General features: G+C 42.4%; 1 protein-coding gene across 20 annotated transcripts in view; it reads right to left on the reverse strand.

Moving 5' to 3' along the window:
- KALRN (kalirin RhoGEF kinase) overlaps positions 1-25,357 on the reverse strand; it is a 502,830-nt gene that overhangs the window by 95,302 nt on the left and 382,171 nt on the right. For 17 of the 20 annotated variants that reach the window (XR_007166315.2, XR_007166316.2, XM_048072237.2 and 14 more), the window contains one exon: positions 1,369-1,398. The exons of 2 other annotated variants lie outside the window; for them this stretch is intronic. Coding sequence is in view for 15 of the 18 variants with exons in the window: in XM_048072237.2 (XP_047928194.2) it covers positions 1,369-1,398 (30 nt within the window). In the remaining 3 variants the exon portion in view is untranslated. Of the gene's footprint in view, positions 1-1,368; positions 1,399-15,062; positions 15,159-25,357 lie in introns of those variants that run through there. One more of the 20 variants, XM_013171262.3, reaches the window with a different exon arrangement.

A 25,357-nucleotide genomic window follows, 5' to 3' on the forward strand; every position in this document is an offset into this window, starting at 1 on the left:
ATGTTGTGACCCTGGTTTCCTTCTTACTGATCCTGTTGGGCTTAAGTGAGAAATCAAAGCTACCCACCCAGTAACCTTTTGAATGCTATCACTTTCTAGCTGTGGGTGTCTACCAGAAACCTTGCTTTTCTTCTTGCTTTAGCTTCTGGGGTGACTTTCTAGCCTGGCAATAGCCCAGGCTGCCTTGGCGCTGTGCCTCATGGCAGAACAAATTCCAGCTCCCCCTCTACAGCATAAGCTAGACACATTCCCACATGCCACCAGTGCAGTGAGGATACAGATACAACTTTTTGCAAGACAAGAAACGTGCCCTCATCTTCCCAAACTTGCTCTAAGGACCCCTTGGGAGATCAGGGAATCCTGACGGGGCAGATCAGAAAAGCTCCTCCCATGCTCTCTGATGGAAAACAGAGGTGTAAATATATAAACGCAGAGTGACTGATTATATGCTGACTTCCAGGATTTGTATCTAAGAATAAATGTATCGTCTTACTTCCGTACTGAGTGCTGGCAACCTGCTGCTTTCCTTCAGTCTCACACCCTGCAATGCTCAATGAACAATACTGGTCTCTGCTTAACCACAGTCTCTATACAACCAGAGACCAGATATATAAGAGTTTGTGTATAAAGCAGAACAAAACAGAAATAGTGACTGCACAAGCAGCATAGCTAACGAAGCTTGTTTTCTTAAAGATTTGGATCTCAGGGTTGGATTTGCAGGTGTCTAAAAGGGACAAATCTAAGTTTTTTTCTGGTGTAAGGAAGCTCTGTGAATGCTCCTCTCCAATCTGGATTCCTTGCTGTCTGCCTGTCATTAGGGGCCTTCATCGGGGTCCTTCCATATGTCCTGCCTGCTTCCTGGAACATGCAGGAATCTTTGATGTCCTTATTCCAATGTAAAATTTGATTGAATTAGCCCACTGATTCAAAAGTTATTAAGATGAGAAGTAACAAGCTGATTCAAAGCAGTGTAATACCACATGCCTCACTTTCTTTGGATATCAAGCTAAAAACAGGCACTTTATAAAATGTTTTCAAATAATCTGAACTGAACTGGGTGAAATCTTGTAAGGTGTAACAGTACCTTTGTGAAATCAATGAGAACTGGGACCTGCTTATTGGTTGACAGGGTGAGCCCCTGAAGAGAGCACACCCATCTCTACGGGCTTCACTTTCAAGTTGGTACAATCTCAAAATCCCTTACTGCAGCCCACTTGGGCCGAATGCACGCTCCCGTGGGAACAGCCTGTCTCCCCACTCAGTGGCATAGTGGTTTGTGTGTCTAATGCAGGCAAGAAAGAAATCCCATTCACAGTTGTGATATTTACAATTACAGAAAGGGGTCAGTGGACAAGGACTGGTTCTCACCTGTCCTGTGTCTCTGCCGTAGACGAAATGCTAGATTTGGGGAAGAAGAAGGAAATATTTCTCTGAAAGATTATTTGTAAATAAATAGGAAAAAAACAAACAAAACAAACCACGGCAGCTGTTTGAGGCCATTCAGACAGAGTGGTAGCATTAATTCCGGCAGAAAGAGCTCAGTGGGTTGATGGAAGCACACAAGATCAGCTTGGCACGTAGCTATGCAGTTGACCAACAAACCCACCACTCATCACGCTGACACACTCTCCCCGTAACTTGAATACAGACATTCACAGGTATGGTAAGAATAAGATATTGCTATAATACCTGCTGAGGTTTCTTTGCTATGGGCTAATTTGAGAATTAGATTTTTTTTTTTTTTCTGATCCAGTACGGGACCTGGTCTGGTATGGTATGAGATATTTAAGACACAAGAAAAATCCTGACTACTTTGTGGTAAATACACTGACAAATTTTATCAAATTAATTTTGTGATGAATATCACTTTCACTACTCCTTGCCAAATATTTTTTCTTTCCTCCACATTATGTTATTTATGATATTTTCCTCTGAACATAATCAAATCTCTCTTTCTTTTAGGGGATAACGCGAACAAATACTGTGTTGCACTTCTCTTCCAGAGACAAATTTCAAACATTTACATGCTCTGCACTGAAGTACCACTAGGTGTCCGTGTTTGCCATCACACAGAGAACATCTGCTACAAGGAATTAACTCTCACTTGCCTTCAGACACAGGGCCTAAGTGCTGTACGTGGTATCCGGGCATGAAGAAGATGGTCAAAACAGGAGCCCGGGATCCATCGTTTCCAATGATACGGGCAAAAGATGTTCCAGAGCAGTCAAAAACTTTTGTCACATGATTGGGTTGATTTTTGAAAGATAAGTCATTTTTATTGCTGAAGAGGAGAGGTGAAACAGCCCAGAAATATCCCAGGAAACAAGGTCTGGGGAAGTTAGCAGTTCAGAAAGTTTGGGACTAATTAGGCACTTGCTAGGGAGCATCAGCTCGGGAAGGGCTGCCCTAAGCAGCTCCCTGCTCCCAGCCAGCGATGCGGCCCTGGGCACAGCAGGCTGAGGGGCAGATATCCTAAAATCGGCCTCTCGTGGGCCTTTGCCAATCCCTTCTCAAACAACTAAACATCTGATACAAGCAGATGCTTCAATTAGAACAACACCTGTAACCCTTATCCCAGAGGAGGCAGGTGCACTCCATGACCCTCAGGTACCATCTAGCCCCAGACTCCTGTTTTCCCTGTCTCATTAAAATAGCTATTTAATATAATGAGAACCAGAAGAAATCAAACCTTCTAGCTGCTGCTGGGCACCTGGTGTGATCAAGCTCTTCCTCAGCAGGGGAGACATTCACAGCCCCTGGCTTTAGAAATGCACCTCTGATGTGAGGATGTGAGGGAGGGAGCTGCCCTTCCGCTACTGCCTGCTATGAATTTCTACCACCTGCTCCTCCAGCATCCTCTGGATTGAAACATGGACCAGGACTTCCCTCCATGCTCCAGCTCACCACTGGAATAGCCAGTGCTAAAATTTGTAAGGAAAGACCCAATCTTTGGCAGGAGGAATTAAACAGGGTCCCTTTGCAGGTGCAGTTAATGCAGGTAGGGACCCACAAGTCATTTTTAGGTGCTGTCCACAAAGAATAGAACAGAAATCTCTCCCCTTTGCAAAGGAATTCCAGGTTTTTACCATGCCTATTCTTGTGTCTTACCTACCACCACACCACAAAGGATATGTATTGACCAGATTAACCCAGGGCAAAGTAATCTCTTTGGAAAGACTATATTACACTAATACGTGTACAATTTGTCAGCCACTTACGAATAATGCAAATACATCTGATTCCTGATGACAGAAATCCTTTCACCTCTGAAGTGTTCCCTCAAGCTATTAACTACTTAATTTATTTTTGGAGAGTAACTTTGCAGTATCAGAGAAGGATATCATGCCTCTCTCTACCTCTGAGCATACAAATTGGAATACAGACAGGCTGCTGCTTTCTCACATGTATTGCATTTCGTTTGGAAAAAGAAAATAAAGAATGTGCTTAAGGTTGCACTTCACAGGTAAATGGCTTCATAATTTAACATATAATATTCACTTTTATTATTCCTGTGATAAAAACCACCATTAAAGCCATTGGCTGGTACATTTAAAACCCAGACAGCAGTCTAATCTGTGTGCTGTACAACAAGATCAGTGAGAGACATTAAAATAAAAATAACGATGCAATATGCCTTTGCAGAGCAAAAGGCATAGCCAAAAGATCTGACACAGGGACGAATGTAATGAATTACACAGAAAGCAATGGCTTGAAAATCAAGAAGAAAAGGGAATGCAGAGGCAAACAGTAAAATGTTGCGAAGATGCAGGAGGGCCCCAAGCAGCCCAGAGAGAATGTGCTGTGTCCTCAGCGCAGCTGGCAGGAGCCCCAGCCTGTCCCCACACTGCTCGACAAAGGCAGCCCCGCAGAGATGGCTGCTGCCTGCCACCAGCAAACCAACTCCCATCCTTTGTGATCGCTTGGGCCTGGGCTAGGAAGCATCACTACGCATTCAGTGTGTAAATGTTTTCATCAGGATGTGCTAAAACAGATGAAATCTGTGCTAGAAAAGAGCCCTGCCCTATGTCACCGGTACAGGCAGGGACCCAGCCACACAGCTACCCTCCCTACTGCAGGACGCTGCTCACAAAACTGAGCATCCACAGGAGCCGTCTACGGCGGACACTGACCCTGGTAAAGGAGTTTTCTTGCGACTTACACGAGCCTTTTTGATTTTGGGAACACCCATCTGAGTGCCCATCAGTCTCAGGAGGGTGAAGCGCAAGCCACCAAAAAGATCCCAGACAAGGACATGTCCTGCCATGGGGACATCCCAGTTGCTCCAAGCACGGGAGCCAACTCAGCTCCAGGGATCAGGAGGTACTGGTGTACCATGGCAGGATTACCATCTGATGGCCTTTCCTGAGGCACAGTATGTGTGCATGGCTACTGCTGCATCTGTTAAATTTCCAACCATGAAGCAGCAGTCAGAGGAAGCAAGGCTGAACACCAGAGGAACATTTATCATTACACTACAGATGGAAAAGACCTATCAGGTCACTGGCTGCCTTCCTTCCTGCTAAAATAGAGCTTAACTAGTACTAAATCCACTTCAGTTTAAAGTCTAGTGGGAATTAATAGCTCTCCAACAGGGCAAGCAGCGGGTTGGAAGATGGTCTCTGAAAAAGGACACCTCAGACACTTCTTAAAAACAGGCAGCTGACAGGTTTATCCTGCAAACTGCAATGGATCTCACACTGGTTCTAAATACGAACCCGTCTCAGAGAGGCTGAGAACTGGTAACAGAGATACCGCAGAGGTTGTAACAGTGTGGGTGAATAAATACCTGTCACCCCAGCAAATGTGGTGGCATTTCAATTGGCTGCTTCTACACAGGTGCAAAATATTGGTGTACTTGGTCTTCCCTCCTTTGACACAGTGCCATAGTTAAGGTTTTAGTCCTTTTTTAAGTAAGGTATTAAATTTGCTGCAGAGGCTCACGAAGCACTTTGTGGTCTGTGACCTGTGAGGGCACATAACAGAGAGGACCTGGGGTGTCAGAGAACTACATCTGATGCTCATGGCAGTCCTTGTGAGCAGCATCACAGCCAGGGGTTCAGTGCTGCTGTCTCCTCCCTGACAGCTCTGGGGCAGATGCTGCTCATACCTCATACCTGATGCTCGGTGTGGTATTTGGATCCCTGAGCTGAACGCTAAGCAATGATTACAGCTCCAGGAATCGCATTGCTGGTCATTGACACTCACTGCCAAGGGACACAAACAGATCAGTTATGTCTGGGGTTCTCCATTTCCAAATACTCCTGTATTTTGGTCAGCCCCCTCTCATAACAGAGTAGTAACAGAAAGCAGGAGGATAAACATCAGCGCATTACACATATCTCTCACCTTTGCCTCAACTCCTTTGGAGAATCACACCACAAAAACACAGCAAGCTGAAGCTGCCATACTTTGGCAAAGCCCAAATTCAAACTGTTGCTACATGCATTGTATTAGACTGTCATTTGTCTGGCCTAAGCGCTTGTGATTGCTAAAGATGCTCTGTCAGTATGCAACACACACAACATCCTCTCACGCAATATTAAGCTATCTAAAAATACATTATAGTGTAAAGAACCGTGTCCAGCCCAACTCACTATGCTAGATTATCCAATCTGTTATTAAAATTGCTGTATCATTTGGTCATATTTATCTCCTTTTCCTGCTCCTAGAATGTTTCAGTTATCCCTTCAGTATATTTTTAATCACAAATCCAGACTATTCAGACGCAGAATCAGCAGTGCACAGCATCTACAGATGGAGGTAAAAAACAATATATTTCAGGTAGGTGAGAATTCGTTTACTCTGTAGTACAAATCTCAAGCCAACATCTGATTTTCACTCAAAGAACCAGCAATAGAGAATGAATCCATCAGGGTCAGAAGAGCTGCTCAGAGTATTTAAGTATTTTAAAATATGCCAGCATCATTGTAGAAACCCACACTAGCCGGTTATTTACATATATTCAATAGCACACAGAGCTCTGCTAGTTTAAACAAAGCATTCTGTGTGGTGCTGCTCTGTGTCCTAATATAAATTGCTAGTTTTCTGTTGCTTTTAGGCTTTCTGCCCATCTGGATTTGGATGACAGCCAGTTTTGGATAGAAGCATTTAGTCACCATAAACAGCCTATTTCAAGAGGGTGAGAGCGGCAGCGGGAGAAAGAATGGGATTTGCATTCTTATCAAGAGAGTAAAAAAAAAAAAGCGAATAAGACCACTTAGACGCCGATTCTGTCTGCACTGAAATAAATCCAGGAGCTGTCACTCGAGCTGGGGGATAGGCACTAGAAAACTTATCCCCCACAGAATTCTTTGTGAAAATTTCTGTAATTCCATAGGGATTTTCTTTTTACTGGGAAGTTAGAGAGAAAGATCAAATCCAGAAAAGGCCTTTGATGAATTTCAGTCCTGGAGAATTGGTTTAGTTTTACTGTGCTGTAACAGGCTCTGTTTGGGGTGCGAACACTGAGTCACCCACGTTCCTCCTTCTAAAAGCTCTGCACCTCTAAGGGATGCTGAGCTGAGAGCTCTGGCAATTTTGGTGATTGCTTCATTGCGTCAGTACGGAGGTGTTTCTGTGGGGTAGATTATATTTCAAGAGCTAGGAACTGAACCAGGAATAACCTATCATGGTCAGCAGAATTGCTCCAGACTGAGCTCACTTCAGAAAGTCCTTGGAGAATACCTGGCTCACCTCTGAGTCCTTCTTGATCCTCAGGCCCCTATACTCATCTGCCCTTAAAATGTAGATGGTGCTTCCCACTCTCTGCTTTGTCTGACCAAACAAAGAGGATCACTGCTCGAGCTTCATGGGGAGGTCTCTCTATATTTAAGCTATTTGTCAAACACATGGTGAGGATGATGGTGACAGCCTGTAGCCCAAATGTACCAGCTTTGCTCCTCTCAGCAAGGAGATAACAAGAGGCATCTGGATGCTCAGCATTCCATAAATCAAGACACAGTACGCTATTCCGCAGCAGGAAGAAGAAACAGAGATGGCACACGGGACGTATAAATATGCTAATGGAAAGGAAATCTGGTGTTATGGTCTCAAATAGCACAAATCTTTCTTGTCCAGCATATCTTGCTGGAGTCCGTTACTGTGCGACCATATCCTGGCTGTGCTTGATTTTGGACTCCAGCATATGCTGACATCTGCAGAACAGCTTGAATGGAGCTGCCTGAATTATTTCTGGAGCCTTTTTTTTTTTCCCCAGAAAGTAAGGCTAGAGTCAGCCCAAATTAAACAGCACATGCAACTGTAAAAAATGCTTTTGAAGATAAAGACGACCAGACTCTGTTTCACACTACAAACTGAACCAGAGCATCAGTCTGTGTTTTAAGATTGAAGGTTTTCTCATGGCATTTGGTTTAGAGAGCTGGTACCAAAATCCCATTCCCTTCCCAGGAGAAGCACAAAAAAAAGCATATATCATCGGTATTTCCTCAGTGCCACAGAGACAGCACAACTTGCTCCAAACCCATTTACTACTAGTGTAGCAGAGGGTGAGAAGGGCAGATGGCTGGAACACCCCAAGGTAAAGCTCCAGCTGTCACCTCTTGCAGCCACAAGATGTTCTGAACACGCCTAGGGTTAACAAAAGCACGAGAGTAGACTGAAATTAGGTAGTAATGACTAGTTGCCTTTTTTTGTATGTCCAGCATACTGAGCAAAACAGACAGTCTTGACCCAGGAGGTCAAGGGTTTCAGTCAACATACCATTTATCAAGCACCGACTCCCAAGACTCTGCTAGCAAGTACACGAAATCTGGTCATGTAATCTGGCCAGGAACTTTGTGAAACATCTCCACGTACAAACAGCAAATAGTGCACAGTAAAAGGTCTACACAGTTGATGAGTTTAAAACCAGAACCCGGTTGTCTGCATCAAATACTTGGTACCACTGGAGAGGGGGAGTTAAAATCCAACAGAAGCTCCTGAAAAACAAACACATGGAATGGGACAAGCATACAACCCCTTGCAAAAGGCAGGCACCATGCACATCTGTCTTTATCTAACTGAGGAGTTCTGTTTTGACCAGAGTTTTGAGAAGAGTGGAATCAAATCATCTTCCAGCAGCCCTGTTCTCTCCTCAGAGAGTGTTCCCAGCTGAGTATGTCCCCTGCCACTTGCTTGTCAGCAGAGAACCTACAGCCTACAGCCTCCCTGATATCAACAACAAGGAACAAATAGGACCTACAGGTCCCTGAATAGCCACCTCTGCTTTTACATTACACTGAAATAAAAAGTTACCCGAAGAACCAGGAACAATGGCTTGCCACAGCCAGAGGAGAGATGTCAGACTGATGTCCTCCTGAAAAGGATGCAAATGATATTCAGAGGAAAAGGACAATAAGATCACCCTAGGGATGCTTTGGAACAAAGCGAATCTCAGTTTGTGCACTGGATCAAATTTGCTTGATATACATATCCCCAGCTTATATTTCCTTTACGATCTGGATAATTATTTTTGACAGGTATGTTGCCGTCTGCACAGCTACATTTCCAATGGAGTTATGAAAAGTGGTATAATTTCTAATGATACCTGCAACAGATCTCCCTCCCCTTGTCAAATAAAAAGCAGACATTTCCAAGGCAAGCACTTATAGATTGTTTCAAAGCTGTTTTTTTTGTTGTTGTTGTTTTGTTATGGTCCTGTAGTAAAAAGTGAATGCATGGAGGCAGAAAAGGGATAATCTTGTACTCTCTTTACCTCTCCTAGCACTCAGGGACCAGGATTTAGTGGCTAACTCTTACGTACATGTAAGCCTGATGACATTAGACAGATACTCTGCCAGGGGAGTACCATGCCCAGCTGCCAGCAGCGTTATGGGGGCAGTGCCTAGGGCTGAAGGCAGCATCTGTCTTTTTGCATCTGCCCAGATCCATTGCTGATCTTCACTGACCTGCCTCGGCTGTGCTGCGCTCTCCTGAAACAACCAAACCTTTGCAAGGATGGCTGGCTATCCACAGGCTCTGTGGTTGGGGAGTGGGTGAAAATGAGAATGCCCAGCAAAGAAAAATGCAAAAGCCTGCACTGAGACTTGCTAGCATCACAGGAAACAACAAACACTCCTCCTTCAGTCTCAAAAGGGCTAAGGATCTGAACAGAGAAACAAAAACACGATGAAAGATTTAAAGTTTTTTTGTCCAAATTGTTGAATTTAGAGAACAGATGTTTTATATAAAAGTGGCTTTATTTTTAATTGGAAGGGATTATTCAAACTATGCCTAAGCCATATGGTCCTTTAAGTCTGACTCCCCTCTGCCATTGCTGGAGAGGCTAGCTTGGCATCCCTCACCTTTTCCAAGTTGTTTCCTTTTTATGGATTTAATAGCTGCTATTTTTCATTTTTATTGCGGGTCCCTAGGTCCCGTTACTGTAAGTCAGAGCCTTAGGCTCAAAATTAACTCAAAGGTAGATTTAGATAAGTTGCTTTTAATGATTTTCAGTACGTTGGTCAAATAGATCGTAGAGGCAAAAGCAGATCTGAGATTACAGAATCCGGAGGATCGATGCCAGTGACTAGTCTTCACCTCAAAGTGCCTCACCTCACTGCTCAAGGAAGACCTGGCCACGGCTGGCACATTTTCCTACCCCATTTTTCCCCCTGTGGGTGTCACAGTAAGAATAATAATGTTTCTGGTAAAATTTAAATGACGTTTTAAGAGGCTCAGCCCCTGTTTGGGTGAGGTGGCTGCAGTTGGCTGGTAGCTGCTGGAGACAGCCAGGCAACCCCGTAGACCCTTCACCCTCCTGCATTCCCAAGGTGTTTCCTCTAATGCCTGTATTTATGGCTGGTACATTAATGCCCCATCCCAACAATATGCTCCAGCTCAGTGTTCCCATTAATCACCATGTAAAACCACACAACTGCTGCTGCAAATAGGCTGCAGGGATGAACTGCATGTGAAGCATGCCCATGCCCTCAGTCAGTGCTTGGCACAGCGGAAAGAGGATCTCGAGGGACCTGATTACTTGTGTTTGAGTCCCCCCTGTTGCTTGCCTCTTCCACTGCACCCGCTGAGCCTTCTCAGCATTGCTGCATCATTGTCAGGCATCACGGCGGGTTGCAGCTTGCGCCCTAGCAGTTAAATCCTGGGGCTTTCATTCTCCTCGCCATAATACTGCTATTTACTTGAAGTGACCTCATTTGCCAAGTGATGTAACAGGGTGCTTGATCGAGCCTGGCACGTCTAAGCAGATGTTTCCAGTGGACACAGAAACAGCATTATGAAACAAAAATATCGCCTAAAACCTGACCAGCGCAAGAGATTACAATGGCTTTTATGCAGATCAGCTTACCTAAAACTGTGTTGAAAGGACTTTGGCTGCAGTCATATGCTTCCCTTTTTAAAAAGAAAGACTGTTGCTTGTACTACTGTAATGTGACTCCCAAAGGAACCAGCAGCTGCAGGTTTTGAATTTTATCATTCTTGGCCTCTCTGATAGAGTTGACTGGAGCATGCCCAGAGGACACTCCTCCCATAAAATTGTTCTTCTTTAACTACAATAACAAAAAATGGTTGCACCCTTTTTGTTTTGTTTTAGTTTCTAACAAGGTAATAAATTCTGTTGCAAACAAGAATATAAATCCAAAGAGTTTGATAGTCAGTCTGACTTGCTTTGTTTCATCTGAAAGGAAATACTCATTGACTTTGCCATTTACATTTGCTGTCTTGCCACATTATCAGGCCCGGCTAAATATGGATCAATGAAGTCCAGCACAAACAAGTAAAAGATTGAGGGGAGCCTAAAAGAACTTGCTATGTTCATTTATCAAAGGATGAGCAGAATAATAAGGTCTATTGATAAGCACATTCCCAGTCCCGCTTCATTTCTTTCACTGAAAACACTTCAGATAAAATACTGTCCTATTGCTGTTATATGTAAATAGTCCCCAGTTGAATTTGTTTCTTTCTGTTCTTGCTAGACTCAGCATGATCAATACAGCAGCCTCAATATTCAAAGACAGGTGTGTGTGTTTACCCACAACACTCATGCATGTGTTCCTTTTGTTCCCCAAAATCACATTTCTCTTTTGCACTCAACACTCATAAAGGAAGGTGGCAAGAACTGAGCTTAAAATATACTCAGGCTATTTGACAACATAAAATACAACAGTGCCTAGGATAAACAAAAGGTTCTGGTAGCCGAGTGTGATATTTTCAGTGTGAGATCCAAGTGCACTTAATATTTGACATTACCATATCCAGTGTGTCTCTAAAGCTATGTGGAGGACGTGTTCAGGGTAGCTCAATCAGAGAGCCACTGCTGAGGCTAAAGTCAGTGAAGTTCAGCATGAACTGAACATATACTTCCTTTGGATTCCTTTGGAAAATCCTAGACTAAATCTCTATCTTATCCTTAACTGACAGATAAAAAGATATGCGCTCTGGGGAACTACATTTCTTTTCTTTTTCACTAAGTAATTGGGAGATAAACTGTGTAAGATATCTACTGTAGAAAGACAGAGAACCTAAGGAATTGGACAGTGGATCCGACTTGCTATTTCCCTTGGGATAGCAAGGGATTTTGTGGCATCCCAGCTGCAGATGAGAGTGACAACAGGAACCTGAGCACGAAGGGGTGGAGGCTTGGGAAAAGAATAGGCCTGTGGCAGAACTGGGGCTGGAGAGATGGGGGGCAGATGACAAACTGGGGTCCCGGGGGCAGATAAAAGAAGTAACTAACTAGGATGACAAACGGTCCTCAGTGCTGATCAGCACTGGAATGAAACGATGCAATTCCCATACAAAACCTTGACTCTGAGACGTTTCCCAAACTGCACACTGGAGAACTCTAAAATGAAGAAAGAAATGATTAACCTTTGCTGTGCCTTTCTTAAATGCCATTCACTTCTACTCTTAACACCCACAGCCTGTCTTCCATGCATGTGTGTATAGTATTAACATTATATTAATTGCACTTACTTAAACCGCATACCCAACAAGACATTTCCTTGGCTGAATATCTCCTTTTCCACTCATAAAATTGTGTTCTCTTAATAAATCCCGTTTCACTAATTCATTATTCCTTCATCTCTGCCGTAAGATTTTTGGCATAAGCATCTGTTTCCTTTCATAAAATGCAAGCACATTTTGGACAAGAATGATAATGATAAATAATAAGCAAGCAATTTCCTTAATCCAAGGCAATACAGTAGCAGAACTGTCTGCCCAAACCTCATTAACCCCTATCCAACCTAAAGGAACAACTGCTGAAATGCTCTGGTCACCAGAATGAGTTCTAAATGGAAGGAAAACATGCTTGAACTAAAAGAGAATGAACCTAGTCTTTACTGCATGAAAAATGATTTTACTGTGGCACCACCACACCAAACACTGTAATTATGGACTGGTGGCTCTTTCAAAGATAAATTTCCGCAAGGAAATGATGAAAACACAGTGTAAAACATCTTTCTTTCATTCTCAGGGTTTGCACACAAGGCCTTAGCGAGTAGCGACCCTATTAAGAGCATGTACATAATTTATCACAGCCTGCACTGTTTCCTTTCTGATTCCCCTATCTATCCCTCCAGCAAAAAAAAAGGGACTCTTTATCACACTGCTCCATATTGTACCGTAACTAATGCCTGGATTGATCCACAGTGCTGATAAATGAATTTGCCTCTCTCCTATATCAAAGGTATTTTCCTCACTAAGATGCACCATTGAGGCATGGGAAAAAAAAAAAAAAGGCAAAGGAAATCTGAAAAGTCCCTGTAGAAACCAGACAAACTCTGGGGAAATAGCATTTAGAGGCAGGCCCACTCATGGCCAAGGCCCAGATGCTGCAGCAAGCTGTCTCCTCCTGTCCTGGTGCCTGGGGATGTTGGGCTGATCCCAATGGATGCAGGCTGTGGGGGACGGCTGTGGTGCCTGTACCCCAGGAGGCTCTTGGGGATGGAGAGCAGGACCTGTGGCAGCCCTCTGAGACACCCCCCTTTCCCTGGGCTCTCAAGTGACCTGCTCTTGGTGCCTAATGGGGGATAGGGTAAATATCAATCAAGAAGGACAAATCCTGAACGTTTTCAAGAACTCCTACAGTTTGCTGTTGCTTCTCAAAAAGTGAAGAGTGCTCAGGCAGTCTGAGCAATCAAGTCTTTCTATCCACTTTTCCGCTAAGCAGAGTTTAAAGAAAAGGGAATGATTGAGAAAAAAAGGATCAGGACAGAATTTGAATAGAGAGTTTAGCACAGAAAGCCTGAAATAAAAGTAGAGGGGGAAAAGGAGATTTAATACCCTAATGAATGCTTCTTTTATGCTCCACCTGTGATTTACAGAATTTGATGCAAGAGGCACAAACTGCAGGTCTAATTTACCACGTGGCAACTTTGTTATAGAGACCCCAGCCACATCTCACTGCTATCAGTGATGAAGGCAAAAGGGGCACCCCTAAAACTAGACCATACATTTTGCCATGCCTTGGTTTCCCTATCAGTGGTAGTAAGAACTCCAAGTCTTATTTCAAGAATATCTACTAAGCTTTCTTCTCATCTTCCAGCCACAAAGTGCCCAAATAAAATTAAATGATACTACAGCAACTTTAGATTACACAAAATAATCACTTCTGTCAGGCTGTTACATTTGAAATCTCCAGAAAGGAGTAGGAAAAAAATGTAGAGCGTGCAGCATTTTCCAAACTGAAGCCAAAGAGATTTACAGTTCTTTGTACACATTGCTGGAATATTTGCACATTCTCACCACAACAGCAATAGTACTAATATAGATAAACCTTATTTCCTTCCCATGAAGGACAATTTCATCTTCTACGGAAAGCAAGAAGTTTATCGCTGAGCTTTATTCTACCCCCTAAAAACTTGGCAGTCCTTTTACATCATCCATCTCTATTAGGATGCCATGGATTATCAGTTGAACACTTATCTTAATTGCTTGGCTATTTGGACAATTACAATCCCAGATTGCTCCGTTTTGCTAAGATTTCTACACCTCTCTGGCTCCACTACATACGTTTGGTTTCTATCCGTACAGTAACTGTCATTTACATTGACTGACTCAATTTTTCTTTTCTGATCACCTTATGTCATTTTACGACATTTTCTCAGCCTCAATTCCATTCTGCAACCCCATATAATTCAAGTCATCATTCATATCACTGGCTTTTCTTCTCCTCTCACAAACTGTATCATATGAAAAATTTCTATTTAATGCCTATTTAGCAATAACAAGAGAACACTTTAATTTTATCAAAATTACTGTGTGTTATGATAGCTAAGAAATGCAACTGTTGTAAATTCATGTTTTAGCCACAGCAACGAAAACTGCATCAGCTACTGACATAGTGCAATTATTTAACTGATTGAAGGTCTGCAGCAGTCTCATCATCCAGGTACATGATTTTGTTCACATCAACAGTTCAGCACAAATGGACTACTTTCTCTGCTAAAACATTTTCTTGAAAAAGAAATAACCTTGTTTTTAAGAAATTCTTACAGCATTTTTTTTAATTACTAAAAATAGGAAGGTAGTCACCAAAGCAACGCTGAATGAAGAGAAAAAGTGGCCTAACCTCACTTTGCAAAGTAGAAAATGTAGCCAGACAACAACACTAAGCACAAAAGCATCAGAGTTAAAAAAAAAAAAAAAAAGGGGGGGGGAAGGAAAACAGTAATTCCAAAAATAGGTTACAGCTTATAGTTACACATCTACAGCTACAGATGTGGCATGATAAATATAGGTTTGTTTTTCCCTTTTTATAGAAGTCTTTCTAGAAAGTTGCTTGGGTAAATGCTAGCAAACCCTTTACTCCCAAGCAAAGCAAATACAATGAAGGAGGTCGGCGCTCTTCTTTAGAGGTACAAGTCTGAAGTCTCCACCCTCCAGAAGGATACCCAGATCCGGAGGGTTTGTAGAACAGCACCGACAGAGCAAATGCTTCTTAACTGGGTTTCTCCCTGACCGTGAGCTCCAGCACCACCTTCTCACAGCATGAATCTGCCACAGCTCAGGAAAACTGCCCTGGGACTTAGGTAACACTTTGTAGGCGCTCACCCAAAGTCGTTTAGAATCAGGGATGGAAAATGTAAAAGCCGACATACCTTCCTCCCCCTCTGGCTGTTCAACAGGTGTGTGCTCTGTTAACTAACCCCGTCTCCGTGCCACTGCCACCTTGACGTCATTGTTACTGGGCTGACAAAAGGTTTCCATGACAAACCAGAAAGCTGATCTGTTATCTCCCCTTTGGAGGAAACCGAAATGCCCTCTCTCCCATGTTGTGCTAGAACCACCCATCTTTTATTTGGCACGTAGCACACCGGGTGCATTTTCGTGGTTGAGTTTGATTTCTCTCTGCTCTGGGAAGAAGCAGCTGGGTCCTTTGTTGCTTCTCCCCTAAACGAGAACAGAGGGTGTCACCCCTATACCCCACCACAGAAAGGAGAACAGATAACACCGAAAGAGGATGAACTTTGAAGCACTGAACAAAAACACTATTAAGTCACTTGATTCTTGGCTGTAATTTATTACCTCTCCTAGCAGGCATGGCCCGTAATAGTTAGCAGATGTCTGAAACATCTCGTTTTGAACTTTGACTAAGATTAAAAAGAGATTTCGTACTGTTTAAATAGCAGCTGCAGAATGAAATAAGGTTTCCTTCCTAATGTGACAGAAATGTTCATCCTGGCCTTAAACAAGGAGGATTGTTTTATATTCTGTAAATATTGAGGGAACTAAATTTCTGTGCACAGGCACCCACACATTATAAATTTTATATGCCTCTAATTTGCAGCAATTGACATGAAATAACCCCACTGGAAAAGGCTGGCCCAGCAGCCCGAATGCTGCCTAGGTTTTTGCTACGATTTGCCCCAGGCCTACGGCTCACCACAAGCAGAAGACCAGCGCAGCTTGGCTGCAGATGCCAGGTTAGCAAAGTCACTGGGCCAAATTTCACTATTATTGTCATTGTCACTGCATCGAGGGAGAATCTAGCAGTCCTCAGAGAGGACCACAGCCTGAGTGTGGGAACAGAACCAAAACCCACCAAGGAGCAATGAAGTATGCTTAATTACACCCATGATCCCCCCCAAACTTACTGCCACGCTGGGTCCACAGGGGTTTTACCATGCCAAGCAATACAAATTCTCCCCTGTATTTGAGCACTGGGGCCTGATGCTGGTTCGATTTCATGGCACAGGCCCTGTGACCCCTCCAGGCCTACCGATTCCCCTTTCTCATGTTCCTACATCGCTTCAGCTTCAGCCAAAGGCTAACCAATTAACTGAAACAGATGGCTAAGACTCTGATTGAGGAAGTTAACATACAAACTGCTTATTTAAAAACTGGTTTAGATTCCAAAATGAATTATTTTTCCCTTTCAGCCTGTGTGTATTCCTTCCGTGCTGGCTAGAGGGGATACTTTCTGAGTTTTTCATGAATTCCTTGTGCTTGCAGGTTTCTCGATGGGCACAAACAAATATGTGGCAGACAGCATCAGTATGAAAGAGGTTTCGAAGGATCTGCTGTGGTGAACAAAGATGGCACTAACCTGTACACATCTGGTTTGAGTTAATATTTTTATCCCCTTAGAATACACAGGATTTTTTCCTAAGCTAGGCTTTTCCTGGTACACATGTTTCTCCTGATTTTAGTAACATAAGGTTGTAATATAGTGCTCTTGAACAGATGTGATTTTGGAGCTGATCCCGAGGAGCGCTGCTCACCTTCAGAGAAGGCAAACGCTAAACCAACTGCGTACTGTTGTCTTTGGGGATGACAAAACACCTTTCCTTTGGCTCCTGTTAAGACCATTTTAAATCCTGCTGCAGGACAGCTGGTTATAATGTGGCATGTAATACTAAAGATGTTATTACCGAATATGAAAATACCTAACGCTTTTGAAAATATAATCAACATATTTTATTCATTGTCCCAGTGAGGTTCACAACTCTAAGACCTTCAAACCATTGAAGGACTTAAAAACATACGCTTAACCTCAAGCCAGTGCTAACTCTGCTCCTATGAAGCGAAGCGCAGCATATGCTTAGCATTAGGGGCATGTGCTTAATGGGCTTATGAAACAAGCCTTGTTTTATGATTCAGCGCAAGCAATTTGCAGCTCTGTATTCATCTTCCTTACAATTGGTAACATGCCTGGGAAATCATGACCGGCTGGTGCAGGCACGGGAGCACCGACAGGGCTGTTACACCGCATGAACATGGTGTCCAACACCAGCCCAGGACCATCCAACCCACCCCGCTCAGGTCTCTGTCAATATGTTCAATATTCCCAACCACGGAACAGGTGAGTGAAAACCAGCCCAGCTAATTAAACACCCTAGCTGTTTAGCATAAAGAAACTATATGCAGGAATAATACCCACAGATGTTTTTATCCAGATTTACAGTAACTCCGCCACTCCCAGCAGGTGCCAGCACTTCTGACTCGGAGAACATGACGCCTGCACATATTTCTATTTAATTACCAACATTTTCAGAAATTTGCTCTGCGGTGCTCAGAGTGGAGTCATCAATCTTCCGTAATTTCTTTGAACAACAATTTCAACTTTTATGAGGCTGGAACCCCTCTCTGCAGCAGCGGCTGCATTGCTGGAGAGCTGGGTTTTATGCAAGGCAGTTGTCATGGAAACTTGTGGGGAGGGGAGAACCCAAACAATAATCGAGCATCAAAGAATTGTACATGCAGGGAAAACTCAGCGCTAGGCTCCATATTAGAGCCACAGGGTCTCCAAACTGCAGATTTTAAAGCTTAGGAGGACTGGATATTATTATAAGCTCTCTTGGGGATGGCTGTATTCCAGTAATGCATTATCACTGATCTGTTCCCATTATAATCCATCCATTTCACTGGAAATGACATGTTTGTGGGGCAGTGGAAAAGCAATCTGAATAGGAACAATTGCACATCTCTGCTTTTGGGAGAGAAAAGAGAAAGAGGGAGGAGGGAAAAAAAGGTTATAATCAAAACTATATTTCAATAGCAAGCCTAGCTGTTGTAAAAATAATAATGGTCTTGGCTAGCCTCTTGTTGTGAAATAATGAACCTTCTGCACCTTTATAATATTATTGCAGGCATTCTATAGAGCATCGTAATAAAAATGGATGGCTAACTAAATGAGAAAAGGCTGCTGCATTGTTTTACGAGGCAATAATCCAGTTCCAGAACACATAAATTGTAAACCCCAAACCAAAGAGTTTATCCCAGGAACACAGCACAACTATATTGTTATTGTTACCCTGTTGCTCTTGTATATGCCGTTACAGATGTGTTTTCAAAATAATTAAAATCTTAAAGTTAGCAAAGGTGCATAAGTATGCACCAAGAGTGCTGAGTGCCACAAACTATTGTGAACTTGCATATAAGGAGGGTGCTTTTTTTATATTCAGAGGGATTGGTTTACCGCTTAAAGATGGGAACATACAGATAGGGAAGCTAAAATAACCTATCTGAAGGCCACTGCCTGGGACACAGATGATCTTGGTTTTAACTCTAACTCTGCCTCTTCTCCTGTGTTTGACTTGGGCCACCTCATTCTCCTATAAACCAGGATAAAATATCCCTAAAACAGGGATAGTGCTAGTCATCTTTTCATGAGACTGAGCACAAGCTTGCATTTGAACTCGTGTATTTGTAGCAAGAAGCACTCCATTTGTTTCACATACACATTTCTAGCAATGCAAAATCACCACAAATCTGCTGAAATCACAAGTCTACTCAACCCCATTTTGAACCTCTGTGCCTATACTTGAGGCTGGCAGTCTTCCCTCCACGACAATCAGATCTGCATGTATTAGGGCTCATTCTGTTTATACCTCTGCCAAGCTTACCAAGCTCTTTGGATCAGTAGCCTGTTCTCTTTGCTCCTGTCGGATCACCCAGCTGCAGGCATCAGCAGTGCGCTTTTAATCTTTTTGTTTCCCATGGATAACTAGCAGTCCCTGTGGAGCAGAACCAGCGCAGCCCAACTCCCCACAGATCTGGGCTGTGTGGTCAGTCTCCAGCTGTGACGGAAGTTTTTTTTTGGCTCAAGCATCTATGAGGTCTCTCAGCCCTGTTGATTCTCTAGCAATGCACATGCTCACACTACAACACCTCTCCTAATTAGAGCAGTTTCTTTGTCTCTCTCCCAACCCTTACGCTGATCTCCAGGAACCCCACAGAAATCATCTTTGAGATCAGAAGTTTTCTGTCAATTTAGTTGAAAATTTCCATGATAAGATGTGGAAAATATGAAAGAAAACCTCGTTTTCTTTGAAAACTAAGTTAAAACCTTTCTTCTATCACAAGAGTAAGGACAGGTCTCTTCAGGATATTCTCCAAACTTGTCTGCCCTATAATAATTCTATTTATATCTACATCTCTCAATTAGCCATGTTTCAATCCGTTTAATACATGCTGTGTTTATTTTCTATTGTTCTGCTTTGTTTGTAAAAATATCATGTGGCCCAAATCAAATGCCCACAAAAGCCTATCACTGAGACACTGTTTCCTCTATTAGCTGAATTAAAACCTCATCAAAAAATACCAAACTAGTTTAATTTTATTTTCTATAAACAGATGCTAGCTGGCATTACTTAAATGAACCTGATTTAATCCATTGAAAACTCATCCTCTTTGTTTGTAGTTTCTTTGTTACTCCTGGAGTCAATATAGCAGGCGTGCAAGTTCAGTTGTATTAACTAAAACTGAGATGTAGCAGATTTTGAGAACTGCAATCTCTTTACCAAGTCACAGGTGAAGTGGGACAACTGGACACCTGTGGATCCTCTTACTGTTTTCATTTTTAGGTCAAGTAAGATCTCTGAAGGTTTCTCAGAATCTTCTGTATTATTTGTATATCGTGCAGGAAACACAGTTTTCCGTTGCTAAATCATTAGGAACAATATCATTTTTAATTACTCTAAATCAGACAATTCTTCTAGGATAAGAGAATCCTAGGTAAACTCGAACAGAAATTGGAAAGGAACTCCCTAATGGATGTGTTAATGCAGCCTGTTTGTGACACAGATCCCTTGTCCCATTCCTTCTGGCTAGGGCCAAATGGTTCCATTACACTAACACCTATCAAAGATGTCTTGGAAGAGAGGCCAAGGACTACCTGTACCTGACTGTTGAACAGCACTCTAATTTTAGCCTTGAATCCTAGAGGCTGGAAATGACTCACAGTGGGCGTAATCTGAAGTTGCTCAATACAAGTACTGAGTGTAAGCATAGGTGTGGGTCTGTTTGCTTGCATGCTGCAGTCATGTTTCGCTAATGCATCATTTTTCTGAGACATGCTAGAAAGAACCTCCACAGCCTATGGGATGGATCAGTACTATCAGCAATTGCTCAGCACAAATCACTCAGAGCTCTTTTTATACCTTTAGGATAAGCAACTTCCACATGTACAGTAATATAGCTCTCCCTGTGCTTACGAGGCAACACAAACGATGACAGCATGTTTTATTGTATCAGCTTCTGATTCATAATTCTTTGGCTTTATGGTGACCAATTGCATATGCATTTAGAAATTTAAAGATGCTTCTTTCCCAAGCTACTCTCAGCTGCCTCTGCAGCAATAACAAAGAATGATCTTGGACAGTTTCACATGTGATTAATAGCTGTTCAGATTGCTTTGGCAGTTTTAGCATATGCTAATTGGGTTAACAAGGTACTAAGTGCTCCAAGGTGTTATGAATATGTCGTAAAATCAGAAGCTCTGCTGTCAAATACATTCTTGTGGTTGGTAATCTACTTGCAATGCGCCTACTCCAACAAATATCTCCTACTCTCCCGTGAAAGGCACTAGTACAACAGCACAAAGTGCATCTTTATGTGACACCGTCTAATTTCTGGGATGCCTGGACAATCGAGCCTCGGTGGGCCCTTTGCCACGGGTCCCTGACACCAGGCTCTTCTCAGGCAAGCCAGCCACATGGCCACCGGGGCACAGCCAAGCTGCCGGGGCCTGGTGGGGCTCTGAGGGGCTCCATCCACTGGGGCACTGCATCCACACAGGGCTTTGCATTTCCCATATTCTTCGCAAACATGAGCCAATGAGATGTCCCAAGTACCCTGCGTGCTCTGTTTTACTGATAATCTCAGACAAAACAGTCACATTGCTGTTTACAGGACAGAGCAGGAAAAAAAAGCATCACCTATTCCTATTTGCTCGTTTTGCCAGAACATGACCAACTTATTCACTAACATAAGGGACAGGTTCACCTGATACATTCTCTTCCTTCTGCTAGTTCTCTCTTATCAAAATTCACATCTCTCATTACTATTTCTGTGGAACCGAGCCACTCGCTATTTATTGCCCTCCCTCTCCCTCTTATTTTTCCTTTCCCATTAACTTTTTAATATTCTTATTCAACAATAAAATTTAAGTTGACATTGATTTGGAGTCAATAAAATAAAGACAAACCATATATTTTTGCCTGATTACACTTTATGACAAAAAACATTCCTGCCTAAAGATACCACCAGATCACACCAACCTGAGTAACTGCACCAGTCATTTTACCCAGCCAAATCACTGGATGAAATTACAACTAGGAGGTGGATTTAAAGCTCTTCGTTGACTAATCAGCTTCAATGAACACAGCTCCTGGCAACAAAGAAGTTGAACCTTACATTCTATATGCATCAGGAAATTAAGGATAAGAAATTTCATTTATTTTCCAGCTGAAGATTCCCACTGGTTCCAACTGAACCAGTGCACGATATGCAGCAGAGAGGAGAATAACAAGTGTATGAGACATCAAGCAAGGAAATGATCACTGAGTCAAGGGTTTGTTTGCCTAAGACCTAGTCACCCAAGAACACATTTTAACAGGAGCTGGAGAGGAGTCCACAGAAGACAACTTGTTCCAAGGCACAGCTCTGATTGTAAATGGTAGAGACTCTTCATGCAATTAACACTCTGCAGTGGAAACAGGGTTGACAGCAGGAAGGAAATGTTTAATCTTTGGATCTAAAATCATGACTCCTCCTTGCTTGACTAAAAGACTAGTCTTGGCCCAAAGCCAGTATCAGGCTCATAAAACTCTCCGCTTTCCAGGGTAAAGGTTCAAAGCAATAATCTGCTTGAGAGGGGAGCCAAAATCAGGTCCTACAAATGTCAGTCCCTGTGTACAGGCTTTGTCCTGGACACATAACTGGTTTTCAAAAGCAGAGGTGGGAAGACAGATGCGATGGGCTGCTGGAATCCACACAGCTCATATCATAGAATCACAGAATGGTTTGGGTTGGAAGGAACCTTAAAAACCATCTAGTTCCAACCCCACCTGCCATGGGCTGGGACACATAGGGTCCTAGATACCTATGTATACTTTCACACAACACTTTCAGGTGACTGAGTTGTGTATTTGCTATGTTGCAATTGACTAAAAGAGAAAACATCCATCTTTCTGCACCAAAAAAAAGATAACCTTGACCAGTCACACAACAGAAATGTGCCAACACTCAAACAGCTCCTGGAATAATCATTTCCTTTAGGATACTGCACCAGATCATATTGCTGGCTTTAACCTGGCAATGCCAAAAAATAAAAATAAAATAAAATACAATAACTTTGCATATAGCCGCCAACTTAGCAAAAAAAGCACATCAGGTTTAAATTCCACTGACCTCAAAGGACAATAAATATACGCCCAACAGTGAGCTTACATTGAGCTGAATTGAGGCTACCGTTCCCTCTCTCTGCCTGCTGCTCTTGAATTATGTACAAGTCTGAACAGTTTGGCCACCTACCCTACATGGTGAGTAGAAGATGTGTGATTCAAGCTGCACATGCAGTTGCTGCTTCCAACGACTTCTTCGCTCCTGCTCACCCAGTACAGCCCCTGTAGTGCGCAACTGGGCTATGCAGGGGGAATGGCTGCAGCTGGATAAGCTAACACTCCTAACCCTCTTGGCTCAAGCAGTTTAAAGGAATGCACGCAATTTATTTAATCCCCAAATCCATCTTATTGTAAGAGTTAATAGTCAGATAATGCTATGTATAACATTCCAAACATGCCCCTATAAATAAGAAAGCACTGAAATAGAGGAGTTTGCAGTAAATGGTCAAATCCAGTTCCAAGTTTCTCTTCATTAAAAAACAAACCAATGTATTAATCTTCACTGCTGTAAATTTTAACGATGTGAAAAACAGATTCTAACAGCTTCTGAGCACTACAAGCTGCTTCCACACTTTAAAAAGAAAGGAGAAATAACATTAAATCCACTTTTTAAAGGCTTGTCCTTCCTTTGCATGTTCCCATTCTTACAGCACATTTCATTTGTAACCTGGCATTCAGCCCTGGAGAGCATTTTTTCCCAATTCAAAAATGCTTCCAGGAACAAAACAAGGTCCTCACTACACTTACAGACTTCTGGTTAAAACTACAGAGTGTCAAACCAAGCCTTGCTTAGTGCTTTCTTATGAACATAAACTACCAATAAAAAAAAGTAGAAGGACATGGCAAATGATCCTCTCCCAGCCCTCCTGATGAGCAATGGCTGGCACTCCTTTACAAATCTGACAGCAGAGGGGACTTGCTCACCATGCAGATGAATGCAGGTAACAGCTTGACTTGAGCTGTGTCTCAAGAAATAAGGCAAGAAATTCCATAAGACATTCTGTTTTGATGAAAAACTTCAACATGGACTTTTAAAAAAATCTCACAGCTCACTGTCTGTGGATGATGTTAAACACAGACTGATTCACTGTTCATTGCCCTTCTTCCTACAAAGCAAAATAGAAAATCTATTTGTTGTGCCACTGGCTTGGGATTCCAAGCTCCCATCAGATTCAGTAGAAACACTCTCTTCTCTTGGCAGTAAACCTTGCTCATAGCTGCTTCACTATACCTTTTCCATAGCTTCTCGGGCCCAGTTACAGAAAGTTAAATTCCTCCTTAATAAAATTAGGCTTTAAAGTAAATTTGCCTTATTTATCCTTCCTGAAATGGGCTGAATTCCTCTCTCAAAATAAAAATGCAGACCCTATCTGTGAAGATTTGGCCCATCTCAGCTTTGAATAATGAAAAGAGGTAAATTTGTACCCCTAATTAAGACAAAACTGAAGGCAGAGATGACAAGATACACACAAATAACATTTTGAGTTGTACCACCACAAAGATGTCAGGAAAATCTCTGAACAAGTACTATCCATTGATCTATAAAAAAGGATGCCCAATGGTCTCAGCACGAAGTGGAACTAAACCAGAACTTCTGATGCGATCACTGGGGCAGCAGGGTGAACTCTGGCAAATCACATCACTTCTCTGTGACCTGGTTTTCTCAACTGTAAAATGACTCTGGCTGTTTTCCAGCAGGCTTTGAGATCTCTGAATACAGAATATGAGATAGACATGACATGCAATAGAAATCATTTGCTCTTTTGCAGCTTGTCTGCGTATTTGTTAAATCAAGATTTACCATCAAAATAGAAGGAACAGTGAGACCTCTCCTTTTAGTGATGATAATGTGATAAAGATAAAAACTCTTCCTAATTCTGCCATCATTCAGGACTCACTTAATACTCACTCACTGCTAATGGCTGCCATGATTTGGTTTCATTTTCCTCATCCATATAGATGGTGCCTTGGGACATTCAGAATTGTTCCTTTATTGTGCCCCATCAAGAGTTTATCTTAAGGTTTTAAAAATCACTTTTCTTTGCTAGATTTACCTCCTCCTCTACAGCACAAAGAAATTTAGCAAAAGAGACACAATCTGCTGTGATTAAAGAGAAAAACTAGAAAAGTGTTCTAGCTCTTATGATGGTACTTTATATTGTTTTCTATGAGGGGAATTATATCCATTAATGGTGATTACAAATCCCTGTGTGTTGGGACATTAGCATCCCTTATGCTTGTTACTGACATGAAAAGAGACAACTAAAATACTACAGAGCTGCTTTATCAAGCACTTATCCTATTGAGTCATTTAACTTTAGCCTTTACACAGGGTTGGGATGCCCAGAAGAATTCATTGAGGAATTTATCAGATATAAAATTAAGAAATGCAAAGGAAACCCCTCAACCATCAGGATCAATTTTAGCAGTTCCTGTATCATTACTATCAAACATTAATCCAATAAAAATGCCAGGTTCATGGATGGACTATGCAAGTGCCTTGTTTCAGGTCTGCACCCTGCGATGTACACCCTGGTTCTCCCGAAACACAGCAACGCTGCTCTGTCTCACAGCAACCGCGGACTGGGAACCAGCAGATGGAAAATGAGTTGCATATTTGTTTAGAAGACATCTGCTTTGGCCCAGCTTTTACTGGACTATTTTTAATCATTTGTCTTTCCCCTGAAAAGGAAAGAGTTTTGTTCAAAGGCTGGAGGCCAATCCTGCTAACACTGAACCAAAACCCCAACTTGCCGATGGGTCCCTGA

This window comes from Anser cygnoides, chromosome 6 (genome assembly GCF_040182565.1).
Source record: "Anser cygnoides isolate HZ-2024a breed goose chromosome 6, Taihu_goose_T2T_genome, whole genome shotgun sequence".
Classification (NCBI taxonomy): Eukaryota; Metazoa; Chordata; class Aves; order Anseriformes; family Anatidae; genus Anser; species Anser cygnoides.